Here is a 26,682-nt window from a genome sequence, read left to right on the forward strand (position 1 = left end):
TTAATTTTAGAGTGATGAACACGAGCGCGGCCGCGCTTCTCCCCGAATCGCCGAGCTCGTAAGTCAGCGCGGCGTTCTCCCGACGCGGATCCGATTCGACGGCGGGATGAATTCGCGCCTGAGCGTAAACCGAAGAGCGTTGTATGCTGCATCGCGATTGAATTCTTGCGGAAGGAGTCTCGCGCGCCGTCGTCGGCGGATTTGGAAAACTCGCTGAAAACGTGCAAGAGAAAAACTTGTCTCGTCAGATGTTGCAACTAATAGAATGATACAAACGTAAAATAATTGTATTACGTTACGTATTACGGCGCTACGATATTGCGATAAGAAAAATGTAATATTTCAATCGTATAAGAGATCATTATTTCTTCGAGAGACGAATATTTTTCCATAAAGTTTCCATAAAGAGCCGCTGGCAGAATATTAGTCACGCGTACGTTAAGAGACGGCGACGTTCGCTAAATTTTCGCTATAATAGTCCTGCAGCGAATTTCAGAGACACGAGGCACAGCTGGGGATATGGGAGCGAGATATTGTTTGGATGATCGTCAGCTTCCGAGCGTTTGCCGTTACGAAATTCTCGCGCGACACGCCCGGTCTTCGCCTCGTCAATTCGCACTCGGTGCGCGAACGCGGCTCATCAATATTCATTGTTATTTCTCCGTTTCGGAAATGGAGAGGCGAATTAGATTGCCTTCACTGAACCTGGTCGCTCGCTCGGCCGGCTGGTCAGCCGGCTGAGAAACGTTTCCGAAAAAGAAGTCCTCGAACTCCGATATCGAATTCCCCGTGAAACGTCTGGACGCAGGTTCTGGAAACTTAATCGCGCGGGGGTGGGCGGCGCGCAAGTGGCTTTCGGAATAATATGTATCATATGGCGAGCACGATCGCGGATTCCGTAGTCAACCTTGCGTGGGGGCCACACACGCGCACACACACACACACACACACACATACGTGCACGAGGAGGTCGTGTCGCGATGGGAAAACGCCGAGAAGCAGTACCCCGCGCCACGCATCGCTGCTCCATATTCTTTCGCTCCGCAGAATTCTCCCGCGGGATATCGAACGCTATCGGTTTCCGGGTGCTCGCGTTTCGCGGCATACGCGATGTGTGTGTGTGTGTGTGTGTGTGTGTGTGTGTGTGCGCGCGCGGAGAGACGCGGTAATATCCGATTATCCTCATTTTTACGAGCGCGGTTTTCACTTTGAGAGAGAGAGAGAGAGAGAGAGAGAGAGAGAGAGAGGGAGGGACGGGAGGGGAAAGAATGAGAGCGAGGAGAGGAACAAAACCGCGATGGAAATGATCGGAGTGAAAATATCTCGCAAGAATATCGAAGATATTTTTCCATTACTGCGATAAGCTGTTCCTCGCGGACGGGGAGGAGGAGCGAAGTCGAATACATTTCGCTCGGAAATCGCGAGACTCGATGTTCGCTCGCGAGAATATTCAGCGACCGCGACCGCGACGGCCGACATATTTTCCGGCCGAAACATTCGCGCGATGCAATTTGGCCGGAATTCTCTCCCGGCTGCTCCCCCGCCTCCCCTGGCCTCTTTCCGCGATCGCGTTAGACGCAATCGGCCGCCTATGATTTTTCATCGCGGGATGTGTTAGACGTGACTCGCGCCGCCCGGCAGCCTATAAATTCCCCTGCGCATATAGATAACCAGCAAATCTGCAAACAATGTTGCAAAGCCAATAAACTTGTTCGAATCCATTCGAGAGCGATTTGGAAAGGAATTTATCGGTTTTGCGCGAGAATTATTCCAACACGCTCTTCCATTTTCCCTCTCTTTTCTCTCTCTCTCTCTCTCTCTCTCTCGTACGCTCATCGCGATCGGTGCGTGCATGCATCGTATGTGCGTCCCTCCGCCCCCCCTCCTTTTCGACACTTTGCAACGCGTGTCGGCCGAATATTTTTCCATTACGCACGCACGCCGGCGATTCGTGCCGTTAATAACGATAAGATTAATGCAAGCTCAATACAACAACACGTCGTATGAACGCGTGTACAGACATACACATATGCGCGCGCGAGCATGACGCGCTCAAGCATGACGCGCGTGAGCGATCGACTTGATTCTCCCGTTGATTTAGCCGGCGCATCGCTATCACGATATCCGCGCGGTAATTGAGTTCTCGCGTGCGCTAACGAGACGTTTCGGGCACAGCTGGAAAAACCGAAGTGCGCGCGACAGCAGATTGGCGAAAAGTGATAACGACATCGCGCGTGGCTGATTCTCATTATTGAACGATGTGTGTGTGTGTGTGCGTCTACGGGATGAACGCGCGGCCTGCTCGAGCGAGCTGCTCGCCGAAGCGATCTCGCAACGAATAATTAGCCGGCTAGCCAGCTGTGTGATTGCGCGAATACATAAAAGACCCTCTCTCTCTCTCTCTCTCTCTCTCTCCCTCTTCTTCCTCGAGAAAGGGGCGCAGAATCGAAGCATTGAGCAATTTCGCGTGAGTGAAGACGTTCCTCCTCCCGGCTTGTACGGCTGTAAAAATAAGCAAGCGGGAAAAGCGAAGTGAGGGAGAGAGCGAAACGGCGGAAAATTGCCGAGAGCTTTTTGTTATTCCGACGAAAAGTTCCGCCATGCTGATTGGATGATAATGAGTCTGCGAGAAGTGCGAAAACGAACCAACCGGCGACATGCCCGCCGCCGACGACGACGACGACGACGACGACGACGACGACGCAACTCCGAGAGCGAGCAAAGTTTAAAAGCGGAACAGCCCCGGCGCGTTGTTATGACGTAGTCAACTGTCTCTCTCGCTCGCTCGCTCGCTCGCTCGCTCTCTTCCCGCCCGTGGAACTTTTATCTTCCAATCCACTTAATCCGAGGAAGCCGAGTTTCCTTATCGCGCCCGTCCAGGTGAGTTCGCTTTCGTTCGGCTGTCCCGTCGTCGTCGTCGTCGACGTCGACGTCGACGTCGCCGTCGCCGTCGCTCGGAGGGAAACTCGCGCCTGCGAAATGCGCAATTATCGCGGCGCGCATCGTCGTCGTCGACACCGACGAAACGGCAGAAATCCATTCCGCCCCGGCTGTCGAACCTTTCCGCGCACTTTTGCATGGGCGAACTCGCGATTCCCGGTATACCGGGTGACGCATGCGAATCGCGCCGTCCGCGAGCGGAAACGTTCGCGGAAGCGGACTTCAAGCGTCTCCTGATTGCCCCGAGTGAAATCCCACGCGGGCCAACGTTGAATTTCGGGTCCGACTCGGGCGCACTCGCGCACTCGCGCACTACTCGCCCGACCATCCCGCGGCAAGAATGGAAATCTCTTTGGCGCTCGATTACTAAAGCTATTGGCGGAGACCGGGATTTATTGACGCTATCGATTGCCGCGCGCTCGCCGCCCGGCGTGTTGCTGCGCTGGAAATGTTGGCTCGCGTTCGTTTCACGCTCGTTATACGTTCCAACATCGAAGAACGCACTGAAAGCGAGGTGCAAATGGATGCATATAGAGTTTGCGAACAGTTTACGCACATACAGCGGGGAGGGGGGGGGGGAGAGAGAGATAGAAAGAAACAAAGACCGAGATAGATACATATACAACAAGAGAGGGAGAGATAAAGAGAAGGGGTGGGGAAAGCACTGAAAGCTGTATGAATCTGTATAATTACCCCGGCGTGTTGCCTCCCAATCGATGGTTTCTTTGGAAAGAACAGAAAGAAGCGTTCGGTTAATCAAACGTGACACGTATACACAGTATCACCTACCTACACCAGTGCGCGCGCTCCAAGAATTACGCGGAGGAAGATTTACTTGAAACAAAGCGACACGTCTGTCATCCGCTACGTCAGAGAGAAAAAGACCTTCGAGCGATACTGCGGTGTTATTGAATCTCGCTCATTGTGCCATTAGCGGGCTTATCTTACGCTCGAAGGTCGAATGAGATGTGTATGTACTGTGCGAGAGCCGCGCTTCAGCGACAAGAGATAGGCGCGAGTAAAAAAACGGGGACGAGCGAGATACTGCGAATAATGAAAATCTAAGGCTCGGTGCGGTGACAAAACGGCGGCCGCAGTTGAAACTCGTCTGGCGTGAGGCAAGTTTCCGGCGACGACTGTGAGCCAATTAGCGGCCAAAGTCTCACTCAGGGGACACTTTTTTTCTTATCGAATAAAATCGCTTGATCGATGCACGTGTGCAATTTTATTCTTTCATCTCCCGCATCCCTCCCCCCCCCCCGATTTCCGCTTATATCTCCGATAAAAATAAACTTAGGACCAATCTAAAACACGCATCTCGAGGATTGATTCTCTGATAAAAAAAATGGTAAATATATAGAAAAGGTACACCTCAGCGATTTTTTTCATTTTGAAATATGTTACAAAGGATGAAATTCTGAGTGACTTTTCCTAATACAATTGTATGGGGGTCGCTTATAGTTTCCGAGATATCTGATTTTAAAGTTTTGGAATTTTGATTATCCTGAAATTAAATTCCAGATATCATAAGCTGACGTTATTTACAGTACAATCCAAACAGTTAATCCAAACATAGTGTATACATAGAAATATAGGAAACAGTACATATAAGCGGGAGAGGGGCTCCGCCCCTCCTACGCACCCCCTCCTCAAAAAAATCCTAACCTAACTTAACTTATTGCATCTTTATATATTGTTGGGCGAAGTTGACAAGATCTTCTTAAAAGCCACAACACCTAATTATATGCAGATATTATGATAAGTTAAGTTGAGCCAGGTGATAGATCTTAAGAGAACTTTTTTCAACAATGTCCAAAAATATATAAAGATGCAATAAGTTAGGTTAGGTTAGGATTTGTTTGGGGAGGGGGCGAAGCCCCTCTCCCGCTTATATGTACTGTTTCCTATATTTAAAGTGAATGAAAACTGCTTGTCTACTTCAAATATACTTCGACGTACAATTATAAAACTTTAAAGTCAAATATCTCAGAAACTATAAACGACCCTCACATAATTGTATTAGGAAAAGTCACTCGGAATTTCATTCTTTATAACATATTTCAAAATGAAAAAAATCGGTGAGGTGCACCCTTTTCTATATATTTACCAAAAAAATGCCCGCGAAACAATCGCGGCTTCAACGAGTGTCCAACTCTCTCGCTTGTTATCTCGGCCAATAAGCCACGAAGAGAGATGACTCCTCTGCTAAACGGAATTCGGGCGAGAATCTCTCGATGAGAATGTCGCGCATAGTTCGATCACCGCCATTACATAGTTACGAAGACTTGATCGCGCGTGCATGTCGGGTGAATGATGAGAGAAAAATCGACTCACCTGAGTGACGCTCTTGTCTTTGATCTTCTCGAGGGGTAATCGTTCCTTGACGTAGTGCAGGCTGAGGATCTCCTTGACGCGCTTCTTGTCCTGCAGGATCTGCTTCACGCCCGGCTCCTCCAGCGCGGCGTTGCTGGGCGCGAAGAGGGTTACGTCGCGCAGGTGACTAATGGTGTTCATGATGTCGTCCCCGAAATCGCGGATGGTCTCGTAAAACTTGTACACCGGCCCGTCCTCCTTTTCCTACACGGAGAGAAGAGATTTCTGTCGATCGGTCACGCAGTGCTCGCCGCGCCGCGCCTCGCCGCCAGCGAGGGGCCGTCGACGTGAAAGACGAGACACAAACGAGAGAAAAGCGAAAGAAAACGTAGAGAATGAAAGAGGCGTGGAACGGCGACGGCAAAGGAGAGGACGCGAAAACGCGGCGTTCGGGAGACGGAGGGGGGGGGAGAGGGGTGGACAAAACGAACGTAGAGCAAAAAACGACTATGGTTGCGTCATGACGACGGCGGGCGTCAATGGCGTCCGGGTTCGGCCGAAGGCATCAACGCATTGAATATTCCATTACGCGTTAATCAGCCGCGACAGGAGGGAAACTCTTCCGCTTCTCGCGGTGATTAAGGCGTAACGGAATTTGTTGCGTGAGCTGCGTTCGTCCGAATCCGGACGTTATTGACTCACCGCAACGAAACACGGAAAGAAAGAAAAATAAAGGGAGCACTCTGGCGGGAAGCGGACGGGGGGACGGGGTGAACACGGGATGCGAAAAAGTTGGACGATTAAAGAGGAGCAAGCTCGCGAGGCGAGCCACCGAGTTTCGCGTTGCGTCGTCGCCTCGGCAGGTGTTTTCGCGAATGCCGGGAAATTGATTCTCATAAACGACGACTTCACTATTTTTGGCGAGTCAGCCGCGTCGGAGAACTCGCGATTGCGAGTTGTTCAAAGTGAAATGATTCGTCGCTCGAAATCCAGATCGAGAGTTCGAGCGAGCAACGTTGAGACCGTCAGGCGATGATGCGATGGACGCGAGAGAGAGAGAGAGAGAGAGAGAGAGAGAGAGAGAGGAAGAGAGAGAGACTCGTCCAATTTGAGGAAATAAAAGTTCCCCCGACGGAGGTGACAATCCACCGTCGGGAGGTTAAGAGATTCTCCGCGGAAAGGGAGAAGAAAAGGGAGGGAGAAAGGGAGAGACGGAGAGGAGCCACCCCTGAAAAGCAAAATACTTGAAATTCAGTTGGCTCGGCCGCGAGAATGGAACCGTCGCAATTAAGCCCGGACGTAACGAACTCGAAGCTCCGTGTAACTCGCGCCGCGAGCAAGAGACGAAATGAATTACTCACAGACGTAGGAGACAAGGTGCGAGGGAAAAGAAAGTGTGACTGGGACGTGACCGTTAGTGGTCCATGGAAGCGGCAACGCTACGTGACACACATAATTCACGTTCTTCCTTGGGAGCGCGAGAGTGCCGATTGCGCTTCTTGCACGGGTCCGAAGGGAGGAACGTCACGCGGCATCATGAAATTTTCGGGAGCTATTCTAAAAAATGTACACGGGAGGGAGGAGGAAGAGGGATAGAGCGAGAGGGAGAGAGCGAGAGGGAGGGAGGGAGGGAGAGAGAGAGAGAGAGAGAGAGAGAGAGAGAGAGAGAGAGAGAGGCGCAATCTCGAAATAATTGGTTCTCCGGGATAATCACGAGTCGGGAGTAGCGGGATACACGATGTGTAACTTGATGCGCGTAACTCGATGCGCGGCGGAATTAGGAAAGTTAATCTCGCCGGATATTAATTTCACAGAATTAATTCTGCCTGATTAACCCCGTCTGAATGCTTCACTCGCCCGAATGTCGGGCTTCCGATACGCAGGTCACGCGCGATTTTCCGCAAGGATACCGCGCGCAAGGATACCGAGGACGGCAGTGACGAACGACGATACGACGCGAGGTCTGCGACGTGTCGACGCCAAGCGCGTCGGAAGCACCGAAGTATGAAGAGACACACACTTGCTGAGATAGCGAGTGCTCTTTTCCGAGAATCTCTCTCTCTCTCTCTCTCTCTCTCTCTCTCTCTCTCTCTCTCTCTCTCTCTCTCTCTCTCTCTCTCTCGGTGAGAGCAGCGCGAGAAAGGTCTTACGTGTCGCTCTATTGTCGCACGACTCAACTCGCCGCGACAATACCGCGCGGGAGATCACGGTGGATTTTGGAAATTCCTCGTAGTTAGGAGCAAGGAATTAACGCGAGAGTTCAAACGGACAGTACCGTTCGGTCGGATTGCACCGCGGACGGAAAGAATGAGAAAAAAAGGGAAATAAAAGAAGGGAAACGGAGGAAAAGCGAGGCGGAAAGGTAATTAACGGGGCCGCGGTTAGATATTCACGACGCCCGCAGCTTCGACGTGGTTCTCGGTGTTTATGGACGGGCTTAATGAGAGGGACCGGGCGAAAAAGAGCGCGAAAAGGAGATCTTTGTGCGCGAAATAGGTAGTCAGGTCGAGGCGGAAGTGCGAAAACGACGCGGCTGCACGAAACACGACCGTCTAAGAGTCGGAAAAATTATTTTCCCGCCTTTTTCTCGATTCGCGCGATTCAGCGATGTGAAAGACGAAGACAGCGAGAGGAAGACAAGTATAGAGAGAAAGAGAGAGAGAGAGAGAGAGAGAGAGAGAGAGAGAGAGAGAGAGAGAGGGAAAGGAAGAAAGACGAGTTTCTCAGATTTTCCGCGTTCAGACCAAAGAGCGTGTAATTTTCTGCATCGACGCGGAAAGTCGCGCGATCATTATAACGTCGAGAAGGAGGAGCGAAGTCAAAGGGAATACTTGAAAATGTACACTGACGTCCATTAGTTTCGATACATCTTATAATTTTTTGTTCGACGACGTTCCGCTCCCCCTCCTCCCTCTCTCTCTTTCTCTTTCTTCTCGGTTTTCAAAGAGAAGCTCCACTCAGATTCTCGCGCGAAGCGGAAAATCGTGGCGGTTCCGCTCTCGCCGAGACGAGGAACCCTTCGTCTTTTGCAATTTGCTCAGACTCCGCGTTTCGGTCCGCTAACGAACCGGCACGGCGCGGCGCGGCGGCGAATTCTTCGTATATCGCGGTGTCGTAATTAACGGAGCGGGAGAAGGCCGCGTGCGCGGAAAAACCCGCCGCGCTCCGATCGTCGCATTTCCGCCGGCACGCGCGCGCCAGTGGCAGTGCCAAATTACACACACGCGTACACGATACCCGGAGACACCCGGCCGGGGTAATATTACTAAAAGAACGGGATTCATGCAGCCCCGGGTTAGAACAACATCGGGGCGGGCTTGCGCGCAGGAAAAATCTACGGAAGTCATTTCCCCCGTTCTCCCATTGCCGCCGAATGCCGCCGGCATTTCCCTCGTGGCACAAATCTCTCTCTTTTGCCGCGCCTCCTCATCCTCCTGCGCCTCCTCTACCACCGATTTATTTCGCCTTCCTATCCGCTCTCCCTTTCGTTCTTTTTGCTCGTTCCTCGTTAATCTCTCTTTTGCAGGTTCGAGGCTTTGGCCGATGGGAAAGCCGGCAAGTAACGAAAAGGGGGATTAACTAGGCATCCAAGGCGTTGCGCGGGAGAGGAGAAAAATATTGACAGAGAACTAGAGAAAAAAACACAGAGAGAGAGAGAGAGAGAGAGAGAGAGAGAGAGAGAGAGAGAGAGATGGCGGAAGGAAAGGAGGAGGAGGAGGAGGAGGAAGAAGAAGAAAGGCGAGGCAAGGGAGTGATACAGGAAGAGACGCTCGGGGCTGGCAAAATCGTAACGAAAGTCGATCCGCGGTCGTTAGTCGAGGCTATCTCCGAACGGCCGAGAGAAGGATGGGGCGGAGAGAAGGAGGGGGTGGGGATGGCGAGTTTAATAACGATACATTGCTACTGCTAGGGTGGACGAGGGAGAGGGCTTGCCTACGCCGGGATAAATTAATAAAAATGTACGCGGGCGAGAGCGTTCGCGCGTTCGGGCCTCGCCCGTAGCGGAAGATCAAGAGGAGAAGAAGAGAGCTCTTTTCTTGCTTTCTCTCACTCTCCCTTTTTCTCTTTCCTCCGGCGACTTGAAATAGTATCGATCGGCGAAGGCTCGTTCTTCCGCTCTCGCTGTACCCGCGTCGTCAGCTCTGCGTTCTTTTGTATTCAGAGCATCGAGCCGTGAAGTTGTATACGTGTCAGCGAGGGGTTTTCGTTCCGGAGCGGAAATACATCTCGGCGCGCGCACGCTCGCGAGATTCTCGATAATGGCCGGCGACATTTTTGCGGGGAATCTCTCCAATTATATCCGGCATTTTTCAGTCGTCCCCATTGGCCCGATTTCGCGAGAGATTCGAGCGGTTCGGGAATATCGCGCACGATCACGCTTGGCCGTTCCCGATCGACTTCGAAATTCGCGTCTGCCGCCGATCCTGTCAGCGCCGCCTTGGCCTCGTTTTGCTCCGATGGCGCCTTGGCGCCTTGTCCCGCTCTTTGTCATCTTATTCCGTCTGCCTTATTTATCCCGGCTCGCTGCCGGGCTTTATCGCGGCGATATTGCCTTTATTTCACTCGGACTTTGCCTTTATTTCACTCGGACTTGCGTCGCGTTTTAGAACGGATCAGCGGAACGAGATTTCCTCGATCGTATTTTCATGTAAATGGCCGGACGTCGTCGTCGTACGACGTCCGCACGTGAGGGAGAGAGAAAGAGAGAGAAAGAGAAAGAGAGAGGAGAGAGAGGGGGAGAAAGAGAGAGAGAGAGAGAGAGAGGGAGAGAGAGAGAGAGAGAGGAGAGAGAAAGAGATAGAGTGAGAGAGAGAGAGAGAGAGAGAGAGAGAGAGAGAGAAAGAGAAAGAAATCGCAGCTTCTTCTACTACACTTGTGTACAAGGATCTAAATATTCAAGGATCAAACGATTCGCAATATCCCCGGACGCCGGAATCCGAGGACTCTGTCGATCCCCGTGCCCCGTGCCCTAATCCTTGGGATCCGCGGGATCTCCCAAGGGAGCCGGGGTCGACCGGGGGTCTTCGGTTTGCGGAAATTTCAGCGTCCAGGCCGGTCGAACTACGACTCGCGAATCTAAGAGCCAAAGAGCCGCACATTTCCGACGGAGGAGAATTTCCACCGGAAAATCCGCGCGCGTCCATGGGTCGGTGGACTCGCGCGGGCGCCATTATTATCGGGTCCATCCGACGCTCGGACGGCCAGATCGGAGTCTGAAGAGAGTGTCGTGTGTATATATTCGTAGTTCACTGATGAGTTCATTTAGTATAAGTACTTACGATGCCCTATACGACATGCAGAGTCCAATAGAGACATGCAAAGCACCACAGAATAACATCATTGAGTCAATATAAGAATAGTAAACACATGTACACAATTGATCAAGTAGTTAAAAACAAAAAGGAATTAAAAAACGTGATACATAGTGAGATAGAGAGAGAGAGAGAGAGAGAGAGAGAGAGAGAGAGAGAAAGAGAGAGAGGGGGGGAGAAAGAGAGAGAAGGAGAGAGAGAGAGAGAGAGAGAGAGAGAGAGAGAGAGAGAGAGAGAGAGAGAGAGATGTTACCCGACACATATTAAACGTACAAAGAGGGAGATCACGCGCGCAAAGAGACTTCCTCTTCACTGGTACGTTCGTTCGTTCTTTCTGGTATTGTTTTCTTTCATCTTTTTTTTTTCTGGTTCATCTCGGGACAACGAGGAGGAGGTTCTTCTCCGAGAGAGAGAATCGATCTTCCGTCTTGCGCCCGTTTTTCCCGGGGATTTCGTCGAAAGTGCGCGTTCTCCGTCAGAGGAGGCCAAGATCGCGTTGTCACTTTTATACTTTTGCTATCGTCACTATCAATTACATTAATATCCTCGACTGGACTCGGGGTTCATTAATCGTAAATTTGACAAACACACAGCTCATATGCACACTCAATTGCGTGTATACGCGCGCACATCCGCAACCACCCGCAATCGTTCGCAAGACAGTTACTCCTTTTTCTCCCCGCGACCGACGAGCAACAGAGCGATGGGGGCGGCGAGGGGGAGGGAGATGGAGCGGAAAGCGCGCGCGCGTAGAGTTAATTAGTCGGCGATTAGAACGATCAGTCATTCGCGATCGCGATTAATGGGGTGCGATTTGAGCGCGGCTCAGCGTCGCGCGGGAGAGCGACGCGCGCGATTTTTCGACGGAGCGTCCTCCGGCGTATTGTAAATTACAAGAGTCGAGATTATCAGGCGGTAATTAATAGGAGCGCGCGTTCGCTCGCGCTCGTCGCGGAAATTTAGTACGCTCAATGCACCCGGACGGGCAATTACGATAAACGTCATTTCGCATGAAAACGCGACGGTATCGCGACGCGCCGCCGCGATATCGCCACGTGAGTAATGGCCGCGAAAGACGGCCCTCCGCGAGAGCTTCGCGTTTCGCCGTGGCGGGAGAAAATTTCGACTCGACCGGGTCGCGTTCGCTAATTGTGATCAATGGGCCCGCGAGGATTTCCATCGAGAGAGCGTTCTCCTCTCTCTCTCTCTCTCTCTCTCTCTCTCTCTCTCTCTCTCTCTCTCTCTCTCTCTCTCTCCCCCTCCTTCTCTCTCCCTCTCTCTCTCTCTCTCTCTCTCCCTCTCACCTTCTCCCGCTCTCTCTGTCTCCCCTATCTCTCTTTTCGTTGCGCTCTACGACGTTCCTCGGTCGACACGAGGGATGAAGGATCGCGGTGATCGGACCAGTCGCAGACAAACGGACGTACACTTTCTCGCGAGAAGGAGAGCGAGTGGTGCTCGCGACGGCATGGCCGCGATCATCCCCCGAAACGCGCCGTATCCGCAGATTGCACTTCGCTTCACTTCACTCTTTGCAGTTAAACTATTCGCATTGTATGTTATATAATGGACGCCCCTCGGAGAGACACGCGTATGACGGCGCGCGGTGCGACGCGGTTATTCTCCCCGAGGAATTCCGGCGACGACCTTTCCTCAGCGCGACGGAATTTAATCCGAGGACATCGAGGGAGGCGGAGAGCTTCCTCTCGATTCTCGTCACCTTCTTTTCGCCCTTTTGCCTCCCACGCTCCCTCGTCCCTTTCCCTCCGCTGCGAATAGCTCGGGAGTTAAGTCGGAGATTATGCGAGCGTCCGCCGCGGGAAAAACGGACCGGTAATTACTCGAGCGAGAAGATAATGGATAACGGCCGCGACCGACACGCGTCTCTCCCGGGGCTGCGTCCTTGTGTGTGTGAAATATATATACATATATATACATATATATATATATGTATATATAACGAAGAAAAATTAGGCGTAATGTGAGAATGACTCAAGAAGAAGGGGGTGTGAGGTGGCGAAAAATGGCGAATTCATGATCGAATGCGCTGATTGAGATATGTCAGATCATGAGAGAAAAAGGGAGAGATAGTAATAGAGAGAGAGAGAGAGAAAGAGAGAGAGAGAGAGAGAGAGAGAGAGAGAATGAAAAAGAAAGAGAGAGAGCTCGTGGGGATGCCGCGATTCGATGTGAATATATGTCGCGATGCGAAACGAGCTTGATCATGATCTGTGGCGATATGAAGAGAGAGGGAGAGAGGAAGAGAGAGAGAGAGAGAGAGAGAGAGAGAGAGAGAGAGAGAGAAAGAGAGAAAGACAGAAAGAGAACGCGCGATGGTATCTGCCGATGTTGTAACACACCACCTTTCCTTGCAGCGTTGCGAGCGCGCGCGCACGCACGCACGTCCAAGGAAGTTTTGCCCCACTTTGTTTAAAAATATGCAACGAGTCCTTGTGTGTAAATAATGACGGCGAATCTTCTTCGAGTCCGCCTTTTGTACTCGAGCTCCTTGACATGTCATCCCATCCCCTTACCTTGCTCGAGCAGACGACTGTGTCGGCGCGTTTTCCCAGATCTTTGATGGATCTCGCTCGCCGGGGAACTTCGTGTTCGGCTAGAACTCCGTTCGCGTTATTGAGCGCTTAACGACTAAAGCATCCACTTCCGTTTCCGGTTAGGGATATTGCGCTCCTCCCTCCGTCCCTCCTTCCCACCCACCGAATTCGTCCTCGTCATCGTCGGACGAGCGGATTTTCCTTCCGCTCATCCGTGGCGAGATGATTCTCTTTTTTCCTTTCTCCTTCGCTTTTTACCCTTCTCACGTACGTCCCGACGACGCACAGGGGTAGGTGGGTGCAAAACTCGATCGACGTGCGTGCCGTACGTCGTCTCGAACCGGTGCGCTCTCGTGTTCGACGGTGTACATGCGACACATTCACGGGGGCTAACAGTCAATCGCAGGTAGGCGTGTGCAACGTGCAATGATGCGTATCGACGTGAGACGTTGAGAAGAAACACTGACGAATTTTTCGCAAGGAAAAGAGAAGACCTCGCGCGCTTGCTCGGGCTCGACGGCGATAAAGCGCGCTCTCGCCGTGGCCCGCGAGCCTAATCGTAAAACCGTGCTCGGGGTGTCGCGCCCTCCGTAAGTAAGCGCGTAGCGAGTAATCGCGCGATGGTCGGGTCGGCCGCCTCGGGCGTGGAAGGCAGGTAGGCAGCGATAATACAGCTCGAAAATGAAATTTTTACGACGCGCCTGAAGCGCAAACTTCTCCCTCGCGCGGCGGTCCCGCGAGTTTGCGCGTCGCGTGAAAAACGCCCTCGACCGGGCGCGAGAGCGAGAGGACGCGACGAGAGGAAGTGAGACGTCGCGCTCGTAAAGTGGAAGAGGACTACGGGCGATCTCCGTTCAGCTCCGCTCCGCTCCGCGGAAAGCGTGACTGAAAGTTGAGAAGGTAGTTTACAAAGCGTGTTACCAGCCGGCATTGAGAAGCGACGAAGAAACGCGCCTCTGCCGAAGGGGCGAAGGGGCAGCGAAACGAAGCCCAGAGCCGAACGCGGAAGCTGGAGATGAAGTCGAGATTGCCAGCCGGGGGAGGGGGGGGGGGAACGTATTCGACGATAACAATCGCGTGTTATCGTTGCAATTAGGCGCATCTTCTCGACGCGCTCGTCCTTATTCGCCGTCAATCTTCTCCTCGAGAGGCGAAACGCGCTGCGCCCGCGCCGCGGCGTCAGAGAGCGCGGCCGAGGTAACTCGGACGAGTCATCGATCAGAACACGAGGAAGCGACGGCGCGCGCCGTAAACACATCTCGTCTCACGTCTCCATCTCCCGAACGTTCTCATCGCTCTCGTCCGACATCCCTCGCGGAGGGTGCCGGTCCGAAAAGTTCGCTCCCTACAGAGTCGGGGGGGGGGGGGCTGCTGGCGCGCGTCTAACGGATTAAAAGGAGCTCATAAATGATTCCCATGCGAATCTCGCGATTCTATCGGCCGCGCGGAGGAGGAACGCAAGGGACGTCCGGGGCCTCGGGAAACGTTTCGAGGGGCTCCGAATTCAATCTTCATCAGAAAACCCATTACAAGCGCGCGAGCAAAATTCCTCTCGTAAATCCTTTATCGTCGCCGCAACGCCCGAGCGAGGGGGCAAGAGAGAGGGCGAGAGGCCGATAGGGAGAACGAGATCCTTCCCCAAAGCTCGTTCGATCTCGCGTTAGAAATCTAAACTCGATATATCACCGCCCCGTACGTACATTATTAGACGCGCGCTGGGGTCAGTGCGGCTTGGCGGTTGCATCGATTTACGGTATCGAATCGCGCGTGCGCGTGCGAGCTCGGCTTCGGGTCAGGTCTTATCAGAAACGAGAGGGAGACAGCGAGAGAGCGAGAGAGAGAGAGAGAGAGAGACCGTCGTAACGTCGCGCCGAAAATTTACGCGGCGCGCGCGTTCGTTGCCGTGATAGAGGCACCGCGGACGAGAATTCAAGTCCGCGTTTAAGGATCTCGTAAAAGCACCGGGGGTGCGTTACTACAACTCCCGGTTGTCGCCCAAATGACTGCTTGATCACGGGCTTGATAGCACGTTATATCCAAGGGATACACTTCGCGACGCACTTCGCGAACGGAACGACGGAACGTCGCGGCCGGTCTGAGCCGGCGTCGCGGCGCGCTGCTTTACGACGGTCGCGCGCTGTCTCCTCTCCCTCGTCCCACCCTCTTGACCCTCCCAGCGTTATCCACTCTCTCGGTCGTTTTATGTCGCGTCGCGGTTGAAAAGCGTCCGGGATCATCTTCGCGCCGACTATAACACGCTGACGCGACGCGCGACCGCGCTCAAAATCGATCGCGCGAGTCTCGCGTCTCGCTGGCGGGAGCAAAGACTGTTTAGGAGGCGGCGGGAGGAATTCCCGTCCTTCATTATTGAGGATTGATGAGCGGACATTCTGTTATGGATCGGCCCTGCGCGACGTTAATCACGAGGGATCGAGAGGCGACACACGCGGCAGCGGGATCAGCCTCTTCACGGATCGCGTGATACGTTTTGATAGACGCTTTGAATCTTTTATCTCAATTCTTTTATCTTTTATCTCAATTCTAACATTATCCGCTCGGCTAAGATGGAGAAGCGCGTTCACCGCTAGAAATCCCGCAAGAAGCAGAGGCGTCTCGTCGCGCGATCGACAAGCGTCATATTTACTCGTCACTTAAAAATCGAGCGAATTCCTCCGATCTCAGGGAATTCGTCCCCGAAGAGGCTGATGAACGGAGCTGTCGAGGGTTGAACGCGCGGGAGGACGACTCGAAACGGCGCGGCTGGCGACGACGCGTTTCGCACGACGTTTTGTATCCGCGAGTGTGACAAATGCGCGCGTCTCACGCCCCCGCATTGAGCCCCCCCTTCCGGAGAATAGATGAAAATAGCTTTTTAAAAGCCCACGGACATATTTACGTCAGCGCTTTCGTTTCCCGGATTATTAACGCGTCATTAGCGTCGGGGTGTTCATTGTTCGCCGCGCCGCGCGCGGGTGCGCGCGACACGGCGAAGATACGCGGTCGCGATAAAAACGCGCGCGAGCTTCTAGATTGGCCGCGTGATTGATCGCGAATAAAGTTATTAATGACGCGGCCGATTGCCGCGCGGCGTTTTGTTCGCGGCCGCAGCGCGCGACGCTTTCTCCTCTATTTAAAGCAAGCGACGATTTAACGGCGCGCATTTCAATCGCGCTTCTCGCGCTATCATCTCGCCAATTTTGCCGACGGGATGTAATCGCGCTCGGCCGGTCTGCCCGACAAAAATTTCAGCCGATCCAGATGGAAAGCCGGTATCGGGCTAACGAATCGCGAGCGTAATTGCGATCCCGCGATCCCGCACGTCCGCTTCGTCTCTGGCTACGTGACTTTCGCCGGTGCCGGTTTCGCATTTTTATAACAACCGTGTGTCGAAGCGCCAGTAATTCCGCAACTTGATATTCGCGCATACTCGGCGAGCCGGGGAGGGAGAGGGAAAGAGGGAGAGAGAGGGAGAGAGAGGGAGAGAGAGGGAGAGAGAGAGAGAGAGAGAGAGAGAGGGAGAGAGAGGGAGAGAGAGAGAGAGAGAGAGAAAGGACTTCATGAAAAGTCCAACGCGCCGGATATCACCACGATTCCGTTTCCGTCACGGAGTCGCGAGAAGTGCAGCTCGCGCAAACTTTCCTCCGCGCCAACTTTCTTACATTCGACCGGACGCCTTTCTTTCGAGATAAAGCCACTGTCGACATGCGGCTGCGTGAAGGTGAGGGAGGTGCGCGCTCTCGCATTCCCTCTCGATGAGGTACGATTCTCCGAGGAGAGACCTGAAATTTACGACGTTTGTTTGGCGCGAGAGCGCGCGCGTCCTGTCTTCGCCGTCGGCGCGGAAAAGCCACGCGAGAAACAAGAACGGCGAGAAAGGGATTGGACGGGGAGAGAGAGAGAGAGAGAGAGAGAGAGAGAGAGAGAGAGAGGGGGGGGAGGAAGGGGAGGGAAGGGGAGAGGGAGGAAAGGGCGAGCGAGCTTTCCGCGGACTTTTTTCCCTCTCGCGGCGTATTTCATTTCCCCGAGACTCCCGCGTGGAAAACTCGGTCCCTTTTTCCTTTTCTCAAGATTGTAAATGGCGAACGAGCGCGTTGAGTAATGAGTCCAGGAGGATCCCTGTTTCGGTCGACCAGCCGAGGCGGCCGATAGTCCGGCTCCGACGAGCCGGGGAACGAGCTCGGAAATCTCAAGACTGGAGAATGCAAGCAGGAGCATGAGAATCTGAAGAATCCTCCTCCAGGATCCTGCACGAGGGCTGTCCGAACAATCGGGCTCGCGAACAATCGGACCGAGCGTTCGCGTCGAGAGATCAAAGTGCGTCCTGCGCGACTTATGACCCCGCGAGGTACGAGCGTACCTCCGGGAAGCCGAGCGAGGAGGAGAGCACCGAAAAATCCATCAGCGGTGACTCCCTTTGAGCCTGTCTCCGCGGCTCTACGCAGGATTCTACACTTTTCTACGGACAGCACGAGAACCGTCGCTGAACATGCAGGTGCCCGCGCTCGAGTGTGTGTGTGTGTGTGTGTGTGTGTGTGTGTGTGTACGGGTATGGGTGTGTGCGTGTATGCGTACATGTACGTATGTGTGAGTCCAGAGATTACACCCTCGTTGATAGCCGCATACAGACATCAATCAAAAGCATGCTCCTGTATCTCTACGCGACGAAACTAACTTGGCGAGTTCTCTCTCGCTGGGCGTGTGCGAGGCTCGCGTCGTCGTGCGATTTACGTACGTGCGTTTCACTAGAGTGCAAGAGCGGAGTGCAAGGCGCGATTTTCTCCCGCGACTGAATCTCCTACTTGGAGGATCGTTCCTTGGGACGATGACGAGGACGGAGGGATACGGGGAAGGGGGAGATGGCTCGGTGTAATTTCGAGGTGATTGTCCGCGAGCAACGCGATCGATAATGCTCGATGCCCGAGGAGCCTGAGGATCGTTGCTGTTGGCGGCGGGGCGGAGGGAGGGCGCACAAATAACGTGCAAAGAAATGAAGGGCTCCTTCGAGAAACAAAGTATCGACAGCCTCGGATATTCCCCGCAACGTTCGTCCTTTCACGAGAGCGAGCGGACTGTCGGCGCGCGTCGCGAAGAGGATCGCGTGAATAATGACGTCGGCGCTCTTTTCCGTTTTATTACCGTTTTATTACGAGATATTTCGGCAAGTGCGACGTCATGTCAAACGCGCCTCCACCCGCGCCCGATGTTCATCAGAGGGAGGGCTTTATTCGCGACTGTTTGACTCCCGATATTGAATGCGTCAATAATTAAGCGGTAGATCAAAATGTTCTGTTGAAACAAGAGTTCGCTCGATGGCAATTAATCGAAAAATAAAATTTAATTGTCCCTATTTCCATCTTTAATTGGCACATCGGGTCTCATTAATAATGACGTGCGCGTTTCGCGTCGTACTTTTTCGGTCGAATTCCGGCATCCGCGCCGCCCGGCAATTTATAGCGAATCCGCACCCATCCGTGTGGACACGCGTGTACACACGCACGCGCGCGCACACACACATACACACACACACACACGCGCGCGCGCGCGCGTGTCAGAGCGCGCGTCCCGATCACGGATCGTTAAGAAAGGCACATCAAAATCGCGTTGCCCCGTCATGCCCGAGCTCGCCCTCGTTACCTCCGCATTTTACTCGCGTTCTAAAACTCGCTCACGCAAGTGACCGAAGCTCGAGCGTTAACCCGGGTTATTCGCCCATCAAAGTGCACGTAAAAAAGTCACGATTGAGCAATGTCCGCGCGTAATTTCAGCTTGGCACGTTGCGAACTCGGTCGAACTCGATTCTTGGCTCGCCGACAAAATTGCAGGGCAGTCGCCTTCCGCGAACGGAAAAACGCGCGAACCCGCGGAAAAATTTGCCGGCGATCAATTATCCTTAAACAGAAACGCCATATTCGGCGACGAATATTCCAAATTCGTCGCAGCGTGTGACGAAAATATCTGTTCACTCTTTTTTCTCTTCGCGTGTTTTTAGCCGGCCGTCGAATAAACGTACAAAGACGGAAAAATTCTAAAATATATGCTAACGATGGTCTAAAAATACAAGCAATGTCAGCAAACAGTTTGATAATTCAGAGCTGCGAAAGACTCGTCGGACCGATCTTGGGTGCGAGACACACGTCTGACAAACTCATTTAACTTCCCGCATTTAACTTCTCGTATATCACTTCAAAAAACTCCATAGAAATGACAACTTTCTGTCGTCCCAAATATCGGCGTCCGTCTCAATATTTTAAGCGATATGCGCGCGCGATGAATGCGCGAAATATACCGCTCGTTGATAAAAATATTTGTCTCGTCTGTCACTTAAACGTTTTATCGCGATCCCAACCTGTCGTCAAGTCGACGATCGAAAAAATAAATATGTCAAATTATTTGCAGAATTAAAAACGCCATCACATGATTTTGGTTATTCAGAACGTGAAATCCGGATTCCATCATAAAATAACACACACATACACACGAGAGGAGAGAAAGAGAGCGATTTTTTAATCTGCTCCGTTTGTGGATTATTTCTCGATTTCAACGATGCCCTTCTTCGTCCCGAATAAAAAGCCCCGAAGATTCAAAAGTGCGACGCGCGTTTGACATTCGACGCATCCAAATATCATCGAAGTTCACGAGAGACCCCGTGGATGATCTTATGTATTCCTCGGCTGAATTATCCCGCGATAGCGCTCTCCCTTACATAAGAGGGTGCTTTCCAGCTTTCCAGCAAGAAGCACCCCCTTAGCAGCCGAGGGTTCAACGTACCCGATTTTCAGGCGGGATTCGTCACAATCGTCGGACTCGCGCACGAGCCCGTGCCGTAAAAAGCGGCGTGGAGGAGAGTGCGGCGGAAGGGGGGGTAGAGGACCCGCTTTTGATTTGCATCGTAAATAGTGACGGGGGTGCGGTGGGCTGCTGGCGAGGGTGGAAGGGCCTCAAAAATCGCGCTGCGGCGGCAGTGACGCTATCGTGCGAAAAAAGGAGGGAGAGAAAAAATGCACCGGGTTTTACCGGGCGCGTCAAGCGTGAGGAAAAGGGAAGGGAGGGAAGGACCGAGGGAAAAAGAGACAGAGAGACAGAGAGAGAGAGAGAGAGAGAGAGAGAAAGCGACGAGGTGTGGAGGAACGAGCGGGAGAGGAGAGCGCTGAAAGTGAGAGGCAATAGGATGCATAAAAAACACCGACTACAAAATGCAAAGTCAGCCGCCGCTCTACGCTCGCGAGAGCGCGCGCGTGCGTTGCGTGCGAGCAAGCGTGCGTGCGTGTGTGCGTGCGTGCGTGCGAGCAAGCGTGCGTGCGTGCGTGCGTGCGTGCGTGCGTGCGTGCGAGCAAGCGTGCGTGCGTGCGTGCGTGCGTGCGTGCGTGCGTGCGTGTGTGAGTGCGTGCAAGTGAGCGAGCGAGCGTGCGTGCGCGTGTGCGAGCTTCGAGCTTTTTTCTCTCTTCCTCTGCCGTTTTTTCTCTCTGTCCTTTTTCTCTCCTTCTCTTTTTTGCTCGATGTCGCTCGGTCGTCTTTCGCGCGTGAGGCGCATACACGCTCGCATACGCGCGCTCGGGCGCGCGTGCGCGCGCGCGCGCTTCTCTCAGCTCTTTGCTCGCGCTACTCGTGCTGCTCTACTTTGCTCGGCGTGTGATGGACGCGGAAAAGGCGCACATTAAGCTCTCACGGTGGTTCATAGTTTGCATAGCTTGGCGACGTCGTGTAATGCGCGCCGGTGTCCGCGTTTACGGGCGCTGCGGATCGATGTAAACGCGAAAATGCTTCTCCTTTTTAGCAGGCGGACGGGCACGCCAAAGTTCGGCGTCGTCTTCTTCGCGGTGATGTTTGATGCGAAAGCGTGCTTTCGCACGGGAGAGGCAGGGAGAAAAAGTTCAATGTTCTCTATTTTCCCCCGCGCGAGGAAACGTCTCTTTCGTTACGTCGATCCGCGAAATGCTTTATACGCCGATAAAGTCGGACATCGGCGCGCGGCGAAGGTAACGAAGATGAGCGAAAAGATGTGGCGGCGTACGAGAAGAGGCACATGAAGTAAAACGACGAAATCATCAAAGATACATGAAGTGCCGATGAAAAGAGAAAGCGAGAGCGAGAGAGAGAGAGAGAGAGCGCGAGAGAGAGAGAGAGAGAGAGAGAGAAATAGAGAGAGGATGGTGGGAGAGCAAAAGAGCGAGAGACAAAGACAGAAGAGGAGACAAAAAGGGAAAGATGATGAAAGAGACAGACAACGAAAGGTGACAGAAGAAAGAGAGAGGGAGAAAGGGAGAAGGTAATAGTAGAATGCAGCGAATGAGGAATGAAAGAGATTGTTTGATGAATCGTGGGATGTACGTATACGTGTAAACGCATGTGTTGTGTACGTGTATGCGCGCTTGCGTGGATACATGTGTGTATGCAGTGAGTGAGAACGATGTGACATAACGTTAATGATGCGATGTAGGTTAATGTACATGTCACCGTGTGGGAGGGGGAAAAAGTGAATAATAATATCGCGACGTACGATTGGAAACTTCCTTCCTTTCCCTCGCTCTTATTATCATTCACTTTTGATTAACATGCAAAATGTCTTCGAGAGTATACACGCGAGTGACGGTGGGACATACAACCGATAATACGAACTCTCTCAGCGCGAGATCTCGAAGTCGATGTTTCATTGAAGAGAAAATTCAGCCTCGCGAAATGAATAACGAATGAACGACGGCGGCACTCGGTAACGGCTAGCCGGCGGAAAGTGCGCTAAAAAGATCGAGTTCCATTGTAATTTAATGTATCGATCTGTCGTCAGACATTCTGCACGTTTGTTGTACGTAGTAAGACATAGGTGATACGTTGTGCGGTCGTGTATGTGTGTGAGTGCGTGAGTGTTGCGTGTGTGGCACACACATGACGGTGATTTCTGAAATGGATGTACTGGAGGGCATGGTGGTGGTGAACGAAAAGAGATGCAGACAGAGAAGTTGAAGCGAAAGTGGATCGATAGATAGAGAGAAGGAGGAGGGGAAAAGAGAGAAGGTGGAAGAGAAAGAGGAAGAAACAGAGAGAGAGAGAGAGAGAGAGAGAGAGAGAGAGAGAGAGAGAGAGAGAGAGAGAGAGAGAGAAAGTCTAGAGAAAAAGGCGGTGGCGAATTACCTTGAAGGACTGCACAGAGAAACCGGAAACCAGGGTCGGTCCGTAACATAAGAAGCGAACAGAAAACAGAAAAAGATAAACTTGTAATTAGGTCGTTCGCTGTAAGAGACGCTGTAAGCATTTCGTATGTAACTTCCTGCCGAGGGGCATGGGTGTGAGCTTGATATTGGGGCGACGAGCGAACAAGAGGGTATAAGGTTTCAGCGGCGCGGGAAGGGGGATGATTTTGTAGAGTCGTTGTTGTGTTTTCTGTTGATTTCGATGGGTCCAGGCTTGTGTGCTAATTGGGTGCTAGAAGAATTCACGCTGCAGGATGAGCGGATGATTGTCGCGCGCAACGCGGCGCTCGAGACCCCCAACTCGGTTGCGAACTCGAGTCGAGTCTGGAAATTTCGCGATTAAAATGAGATCCATACTATCCAGCGCGTTCGGATGCGCGGAACGATGCGATGGAACTGTCGACGATCATCCTGCGCGTCAAAAGGGTAATGTAAGTCGTTTTATTTACAAAAATACGCGGTCGCACGACCGAGAGAAACGCCAGGTTAAAATCGTCCGCCGATGGCGCCGATCGTGCGATTCGCGATAAATTCCGAAACGAAACGACGCGCTTTAGACCGTGACGGAAATTTGGCGCGAAACGCAGCCGGCGCGATAATTGCTCCCGGCGGCGACGCTAAGTTAACGCCGGCAATCATGAGATCGTCGCCGCGAAGTGGCCGGCGTTAGCGAGAAATTTAGACACTTCCATCGATTCCCGAGCTGGTCGTCGCTCGATTCGCGCGACATTCGCCCGTTTTATTATCGGCATCACGGCGCGCTGTGTGCCGCTGCTGTTGTCGCGTTGCCTCGCGTCGCGTTATGTTAACTTATTATCGAGCGGTCCCCGGTAGCCAATTAACTCGCGGCGCGCGCTGCCGTTCCGCGCGTATGACGCGCAAATATTTACCATACAATTTCTCTCGGTTATACGGCCGCAAGTACCGGCGTAATTTCGGCTGTGTGTGCGCGAGTACGCGCGCTCGGGCGCCAGATAGTCAGAGACATTGTCGTTACCGTAGTACTCGGCGACGATTATGTCATAGGACTCAGCCGAACACGATAAACACGGACACGATAAACTCGACGCTAATTAGCGATTGTCCGGGTTTAATTACGCCAATACGATACAATGTCGCTATATTTCCACAGGCTTTGCGACAGCGTTGCCCGCGCGTGGATTCAGCCGCGCGGATTCGCCAGGAAAAAAAGAAGCGCGCGACGCGCGTGCGTGCGTGTTAATCCGCTTTGGGATTAAAACGCGTTTATCAGGCGCGTTGCGCGCCCGTTCGCGGCATTCGTCGCGCGCGCGACGTGAGCATTTGGAGCATTTCTTCGCAACCGCATCGGTCAGTCGGTCGATCGATCGATCGATCGATCGCGCGAACCAACGACGATCGATTCGCTCGCAAGATCGCGAGAGGGAACGGCCGCGGGCGGACGCGTAACCTGTGGAATGTGAGATACGAGTATAGGAAACAGTATCGAGATGGCTGGTATATACTGTAAAAGTGCGATCTCTGCAGATGGTTGAGTACCAATCGTAAGGCATATCTTCCGATTTTTTACGGTTCTCGTAAAACCGAATGCGCGCGATTCGCGCGGTCTGCTGCAGGCGAGACGGTAAAGTATTATACCGCGCGCAGTTTACGTGCATTTAAATGCGTCTCTAGCGCATAAAGAACGATAGAGAAAAAGAGAGAGAACTCTGTTTCTCTCTATAGGAAATGAAAAGTCGAGACCAGCGGTAAGTTAATGCACGGATTAAAATCTCCTTCAGCTTTCAAGACGTTCACTTATGAACGCGCATATCCTTCTCGCATTATGTGTGTCGCTTTATTTAATTGTTTTACATTTTACTTTAAAAGGGTTCGCCCGCTCCACTTTATGTCTATTTAATGTTTATTATTCAATCAGCCAGATGGAATAATTGAAGCGATAACCGGTGTACCGAGTGCATATTGATTCACGTCGTAATATTTAAAACGCGTCCGAGGCAGTTCCGACTCGAGTAGAACTCAAATCGAGGCCCGCCGTCGCGCCGCGCCGGTCGCGTTGACGCGAGATCGCGTCGCGCGTCGATTTCTAATTTCTGCCGAAGACAGAATTCGTCGGCCGTGTGCGCGCGCGCGCGCACACACACATACACAAACCTCATGTGCCGGTGCGCAAAATTGCGCTCGAGTGTACGGCTGTCTGTTTCCCGTGTTGCGCGGCGAATGAATGGGGGCGGGAGAATCGATAATTAATTACGACACGAGGAGCTGGAAAATGCGAAAATGTCAACCGGTCGGCCGCTCGGTCGGCCGTGGCGTTGCGTGGCGTGGCGCGGCCTGATTGTCATAGCCGCTCGTAGAGACGCGTTCTCAGCGGCGCGCATCTCGTGTGTCAGATGCACATACACTGCATATAATATGCACACACGGGATGTCCCGGTTTAACTTTTCAGGGGAATTACGCGCGAAGCGCGCCACGGCGATGTGGTGTTATCTCATTTGAAATGCGCGCAGGAGCCAACGATCTCGTCCCGGCGCGACGCGACGGTTCAAGCGCGCGGCGCCATGGGGACAGAGCGCAAAGCCCGCGGTAATAAAATCGATAAAGCGATTACAATGGTAACAACCTGCGAGTAATATTTGTACAGCAGTCAAAACATATAACGAAAATGTAAATTGTAGCAGTTTGTAAAGAATAAATATAATTTTTACAGCAAGAGGAAAATTATATGCAACGCGATAATCCGCTTGAGTTTGCTTCCTTGATACTCTCAAATCGTAAATTTAATTTCAGTTCAGAAACGAGTCAACTATTGTTTGTTTTTTTGGGTTTTTCCTTTTTGTTCTTTCCGACCCGTCCGCGTCGTCGGAAGCGGGACAGTCTCAGCTTTCGATTGCACCTTGCCGCGTATCGCTACGACTTTTCTACGCGGAGTTACCGACGAGCGGCGAAACCGTCTCCGATCGAGATTCAGGCCACTACAATGTTGCGCCGTCGCGCCGACCGACGTGTGAAGTCTGCGGCGCGGGCGCGGCGCTACTACAATGTAACGTAGACACGCGTGCCGCCAGAGAACCGCGCGCCTGCGAAACTCCGAAATTTTTAAACGGCCGTAACTCAGTGAAAACTTGACGCAGAGACGCGACTCAAACGCCGATCTCCTCGGCTTCTCGCGCGGTACGCGTTCGTGTTAATTGCGTATGCTCTTGTCATGACACGTGTTCGTATGTATAATTGCGACGCGCGTTACACGTGATATATCGGATACGCCAGGATATGTAACATCACATTTAGATGTGGAGATATCTCGGTGCAGAATTCTTAGATACGATGTAATATATATACGCGGGATTATAATTTAAATATAAATAGAAATTTAAATATAATAAGCAAATTGAGGTATAATATACATATTTAGACGCGCGCGCGCGCAAATAGAGTGTCGGATACTCCCACCGTACAAAGTACGAAGTTTCGCGCAAAAGTTCCGTTCAAAAAACTTCCGGCCGAGATCTTCGCCTCTTTACGCCCCTCTCTTGTGTCGCGTATATTAAATTTTCTTCACTTCGAATCTCTCGCAATCTCTTGCGTAATGAAATTCCTCGCATTTTTTATTCACCATTTTCATTCGCGCGGCGATTCTCCATCGAACAAAGTCTTCGTCACGCCACGCGGCGATATGCGTCATTTGCATCTCGCGCGTTATTTTCTAGCCCGACGAGCGGTTGATTAGCGGAGCATTCGGCCAATGTCGATTTTCGTTTCTCGCCTCGGTCGAGCATGGCTCGGCTGTTGATCCTGCTTTCATAGCGAAATGGCGCGGCACATTGAAAGTACAGCTGCCGATATATTTGCCCGATATAATTTGATTTCCAGTCAGATTAAACAATAATACGACAAAAGGATCTCGCGCGAGCACCCAGGCGTGTTGTCCGGCCCGACGATTTCTGCGTTATTTTTTTTCGTCCTGACAATCTCTCCGCCATCGGCGGTCACGTCAAAGTACAATCGATGGTCCTCGTTGATCGTGCCGAAATACCATTTCGAATTTTCGGACAAATATTTTGCCATTTTTCAGGGGAAAAAATGTAAAACTTTTTCGACCGCGCGCTCGCGCTCTCTCGCTCTCTTCCTCCCGCGCGCGAGAGCGAAATCAATATTTTCTTCGTTCTCGCTCCCTCCCCGCGTGCGCAGTATGATTTCTGCTCACTTGGGGACAAATATTTTTTTGTTATATTTTCTCGTCGCGGTGTAACGTGCGGCGATAACATCTATCCGAAAAATTCCCGCGTGTCGCGATAAAACCTCCTACAGAGAATACGCGTTCGATTATTTGATTTTATATTATATAACGGCGGGGCCGCGTTGTCGTGCGGTCGCGTGACGCGCGAAAATGTAATCAT

The 26,682-nt window shown here is 52.3% G+C and overlaps 1 protein-coding gene across 5 annotated transcripts in view; it reads right to left on the reverse strand.

Annotated features, from left to right (window-relative positions):
• Fas1 (fasciclin 1 Fas1 domain-containing) overlaps positions 1–23,538 on the reverse strand; it is a 43,818-nt gene extending 20,280 nt beyond the window's left edge. The window contains exons 1-4 of one of the 5 annotated variants that reach the window (XM_025301085.1): positions 22,244–23,538; positions 19,660–19,665; positions 5,275–5,517; positions 3,634–3,663 (exon numbers count right to left, since the gene is read on the reverse strand). In XM_025301085.1, coding sequence (XP_025156870.1) covers positions 3,634–3,663; positions 5,275–5,454 — 210 coding nt within the window. In that variant the 5' untranslated portion in view covers positions 5,455–5,517; positions 19,660–19,665; positions 22,244–23,538. Of the gene's footprint in view, positions 1–3,633; positions 3,664–5,274; positions 6,858–19,659; positions 19,666–22,243 lie in introns of those variants that run through there. The other 4 variants (XM_025301084.1, XM_025301083.1, XM_025301087.1 and 1 more) reach the window with 4 other exon arrangements.
• Positions 23,539–26,682: the final 3,144 nt, after the last annotated feature.

The sequence above is a fragment of the Harpegnathos saltator genome, unplaced genomic scaffold (assembly GCF_003227715.2).
Source record: "Harpegnathos saltator strain DR-91 unplaced genomic scaffold, Hsal_v8.6 scaffold401, whole genome shotgun sequence".
In the NCBI taxonomy this organism is placed as follows: Eukaryota; Metazoa; Arthropoda; class Insecta; order Hymenoptera; family Formicidae; genus Harpegnathos; species Harpegnathos saltator.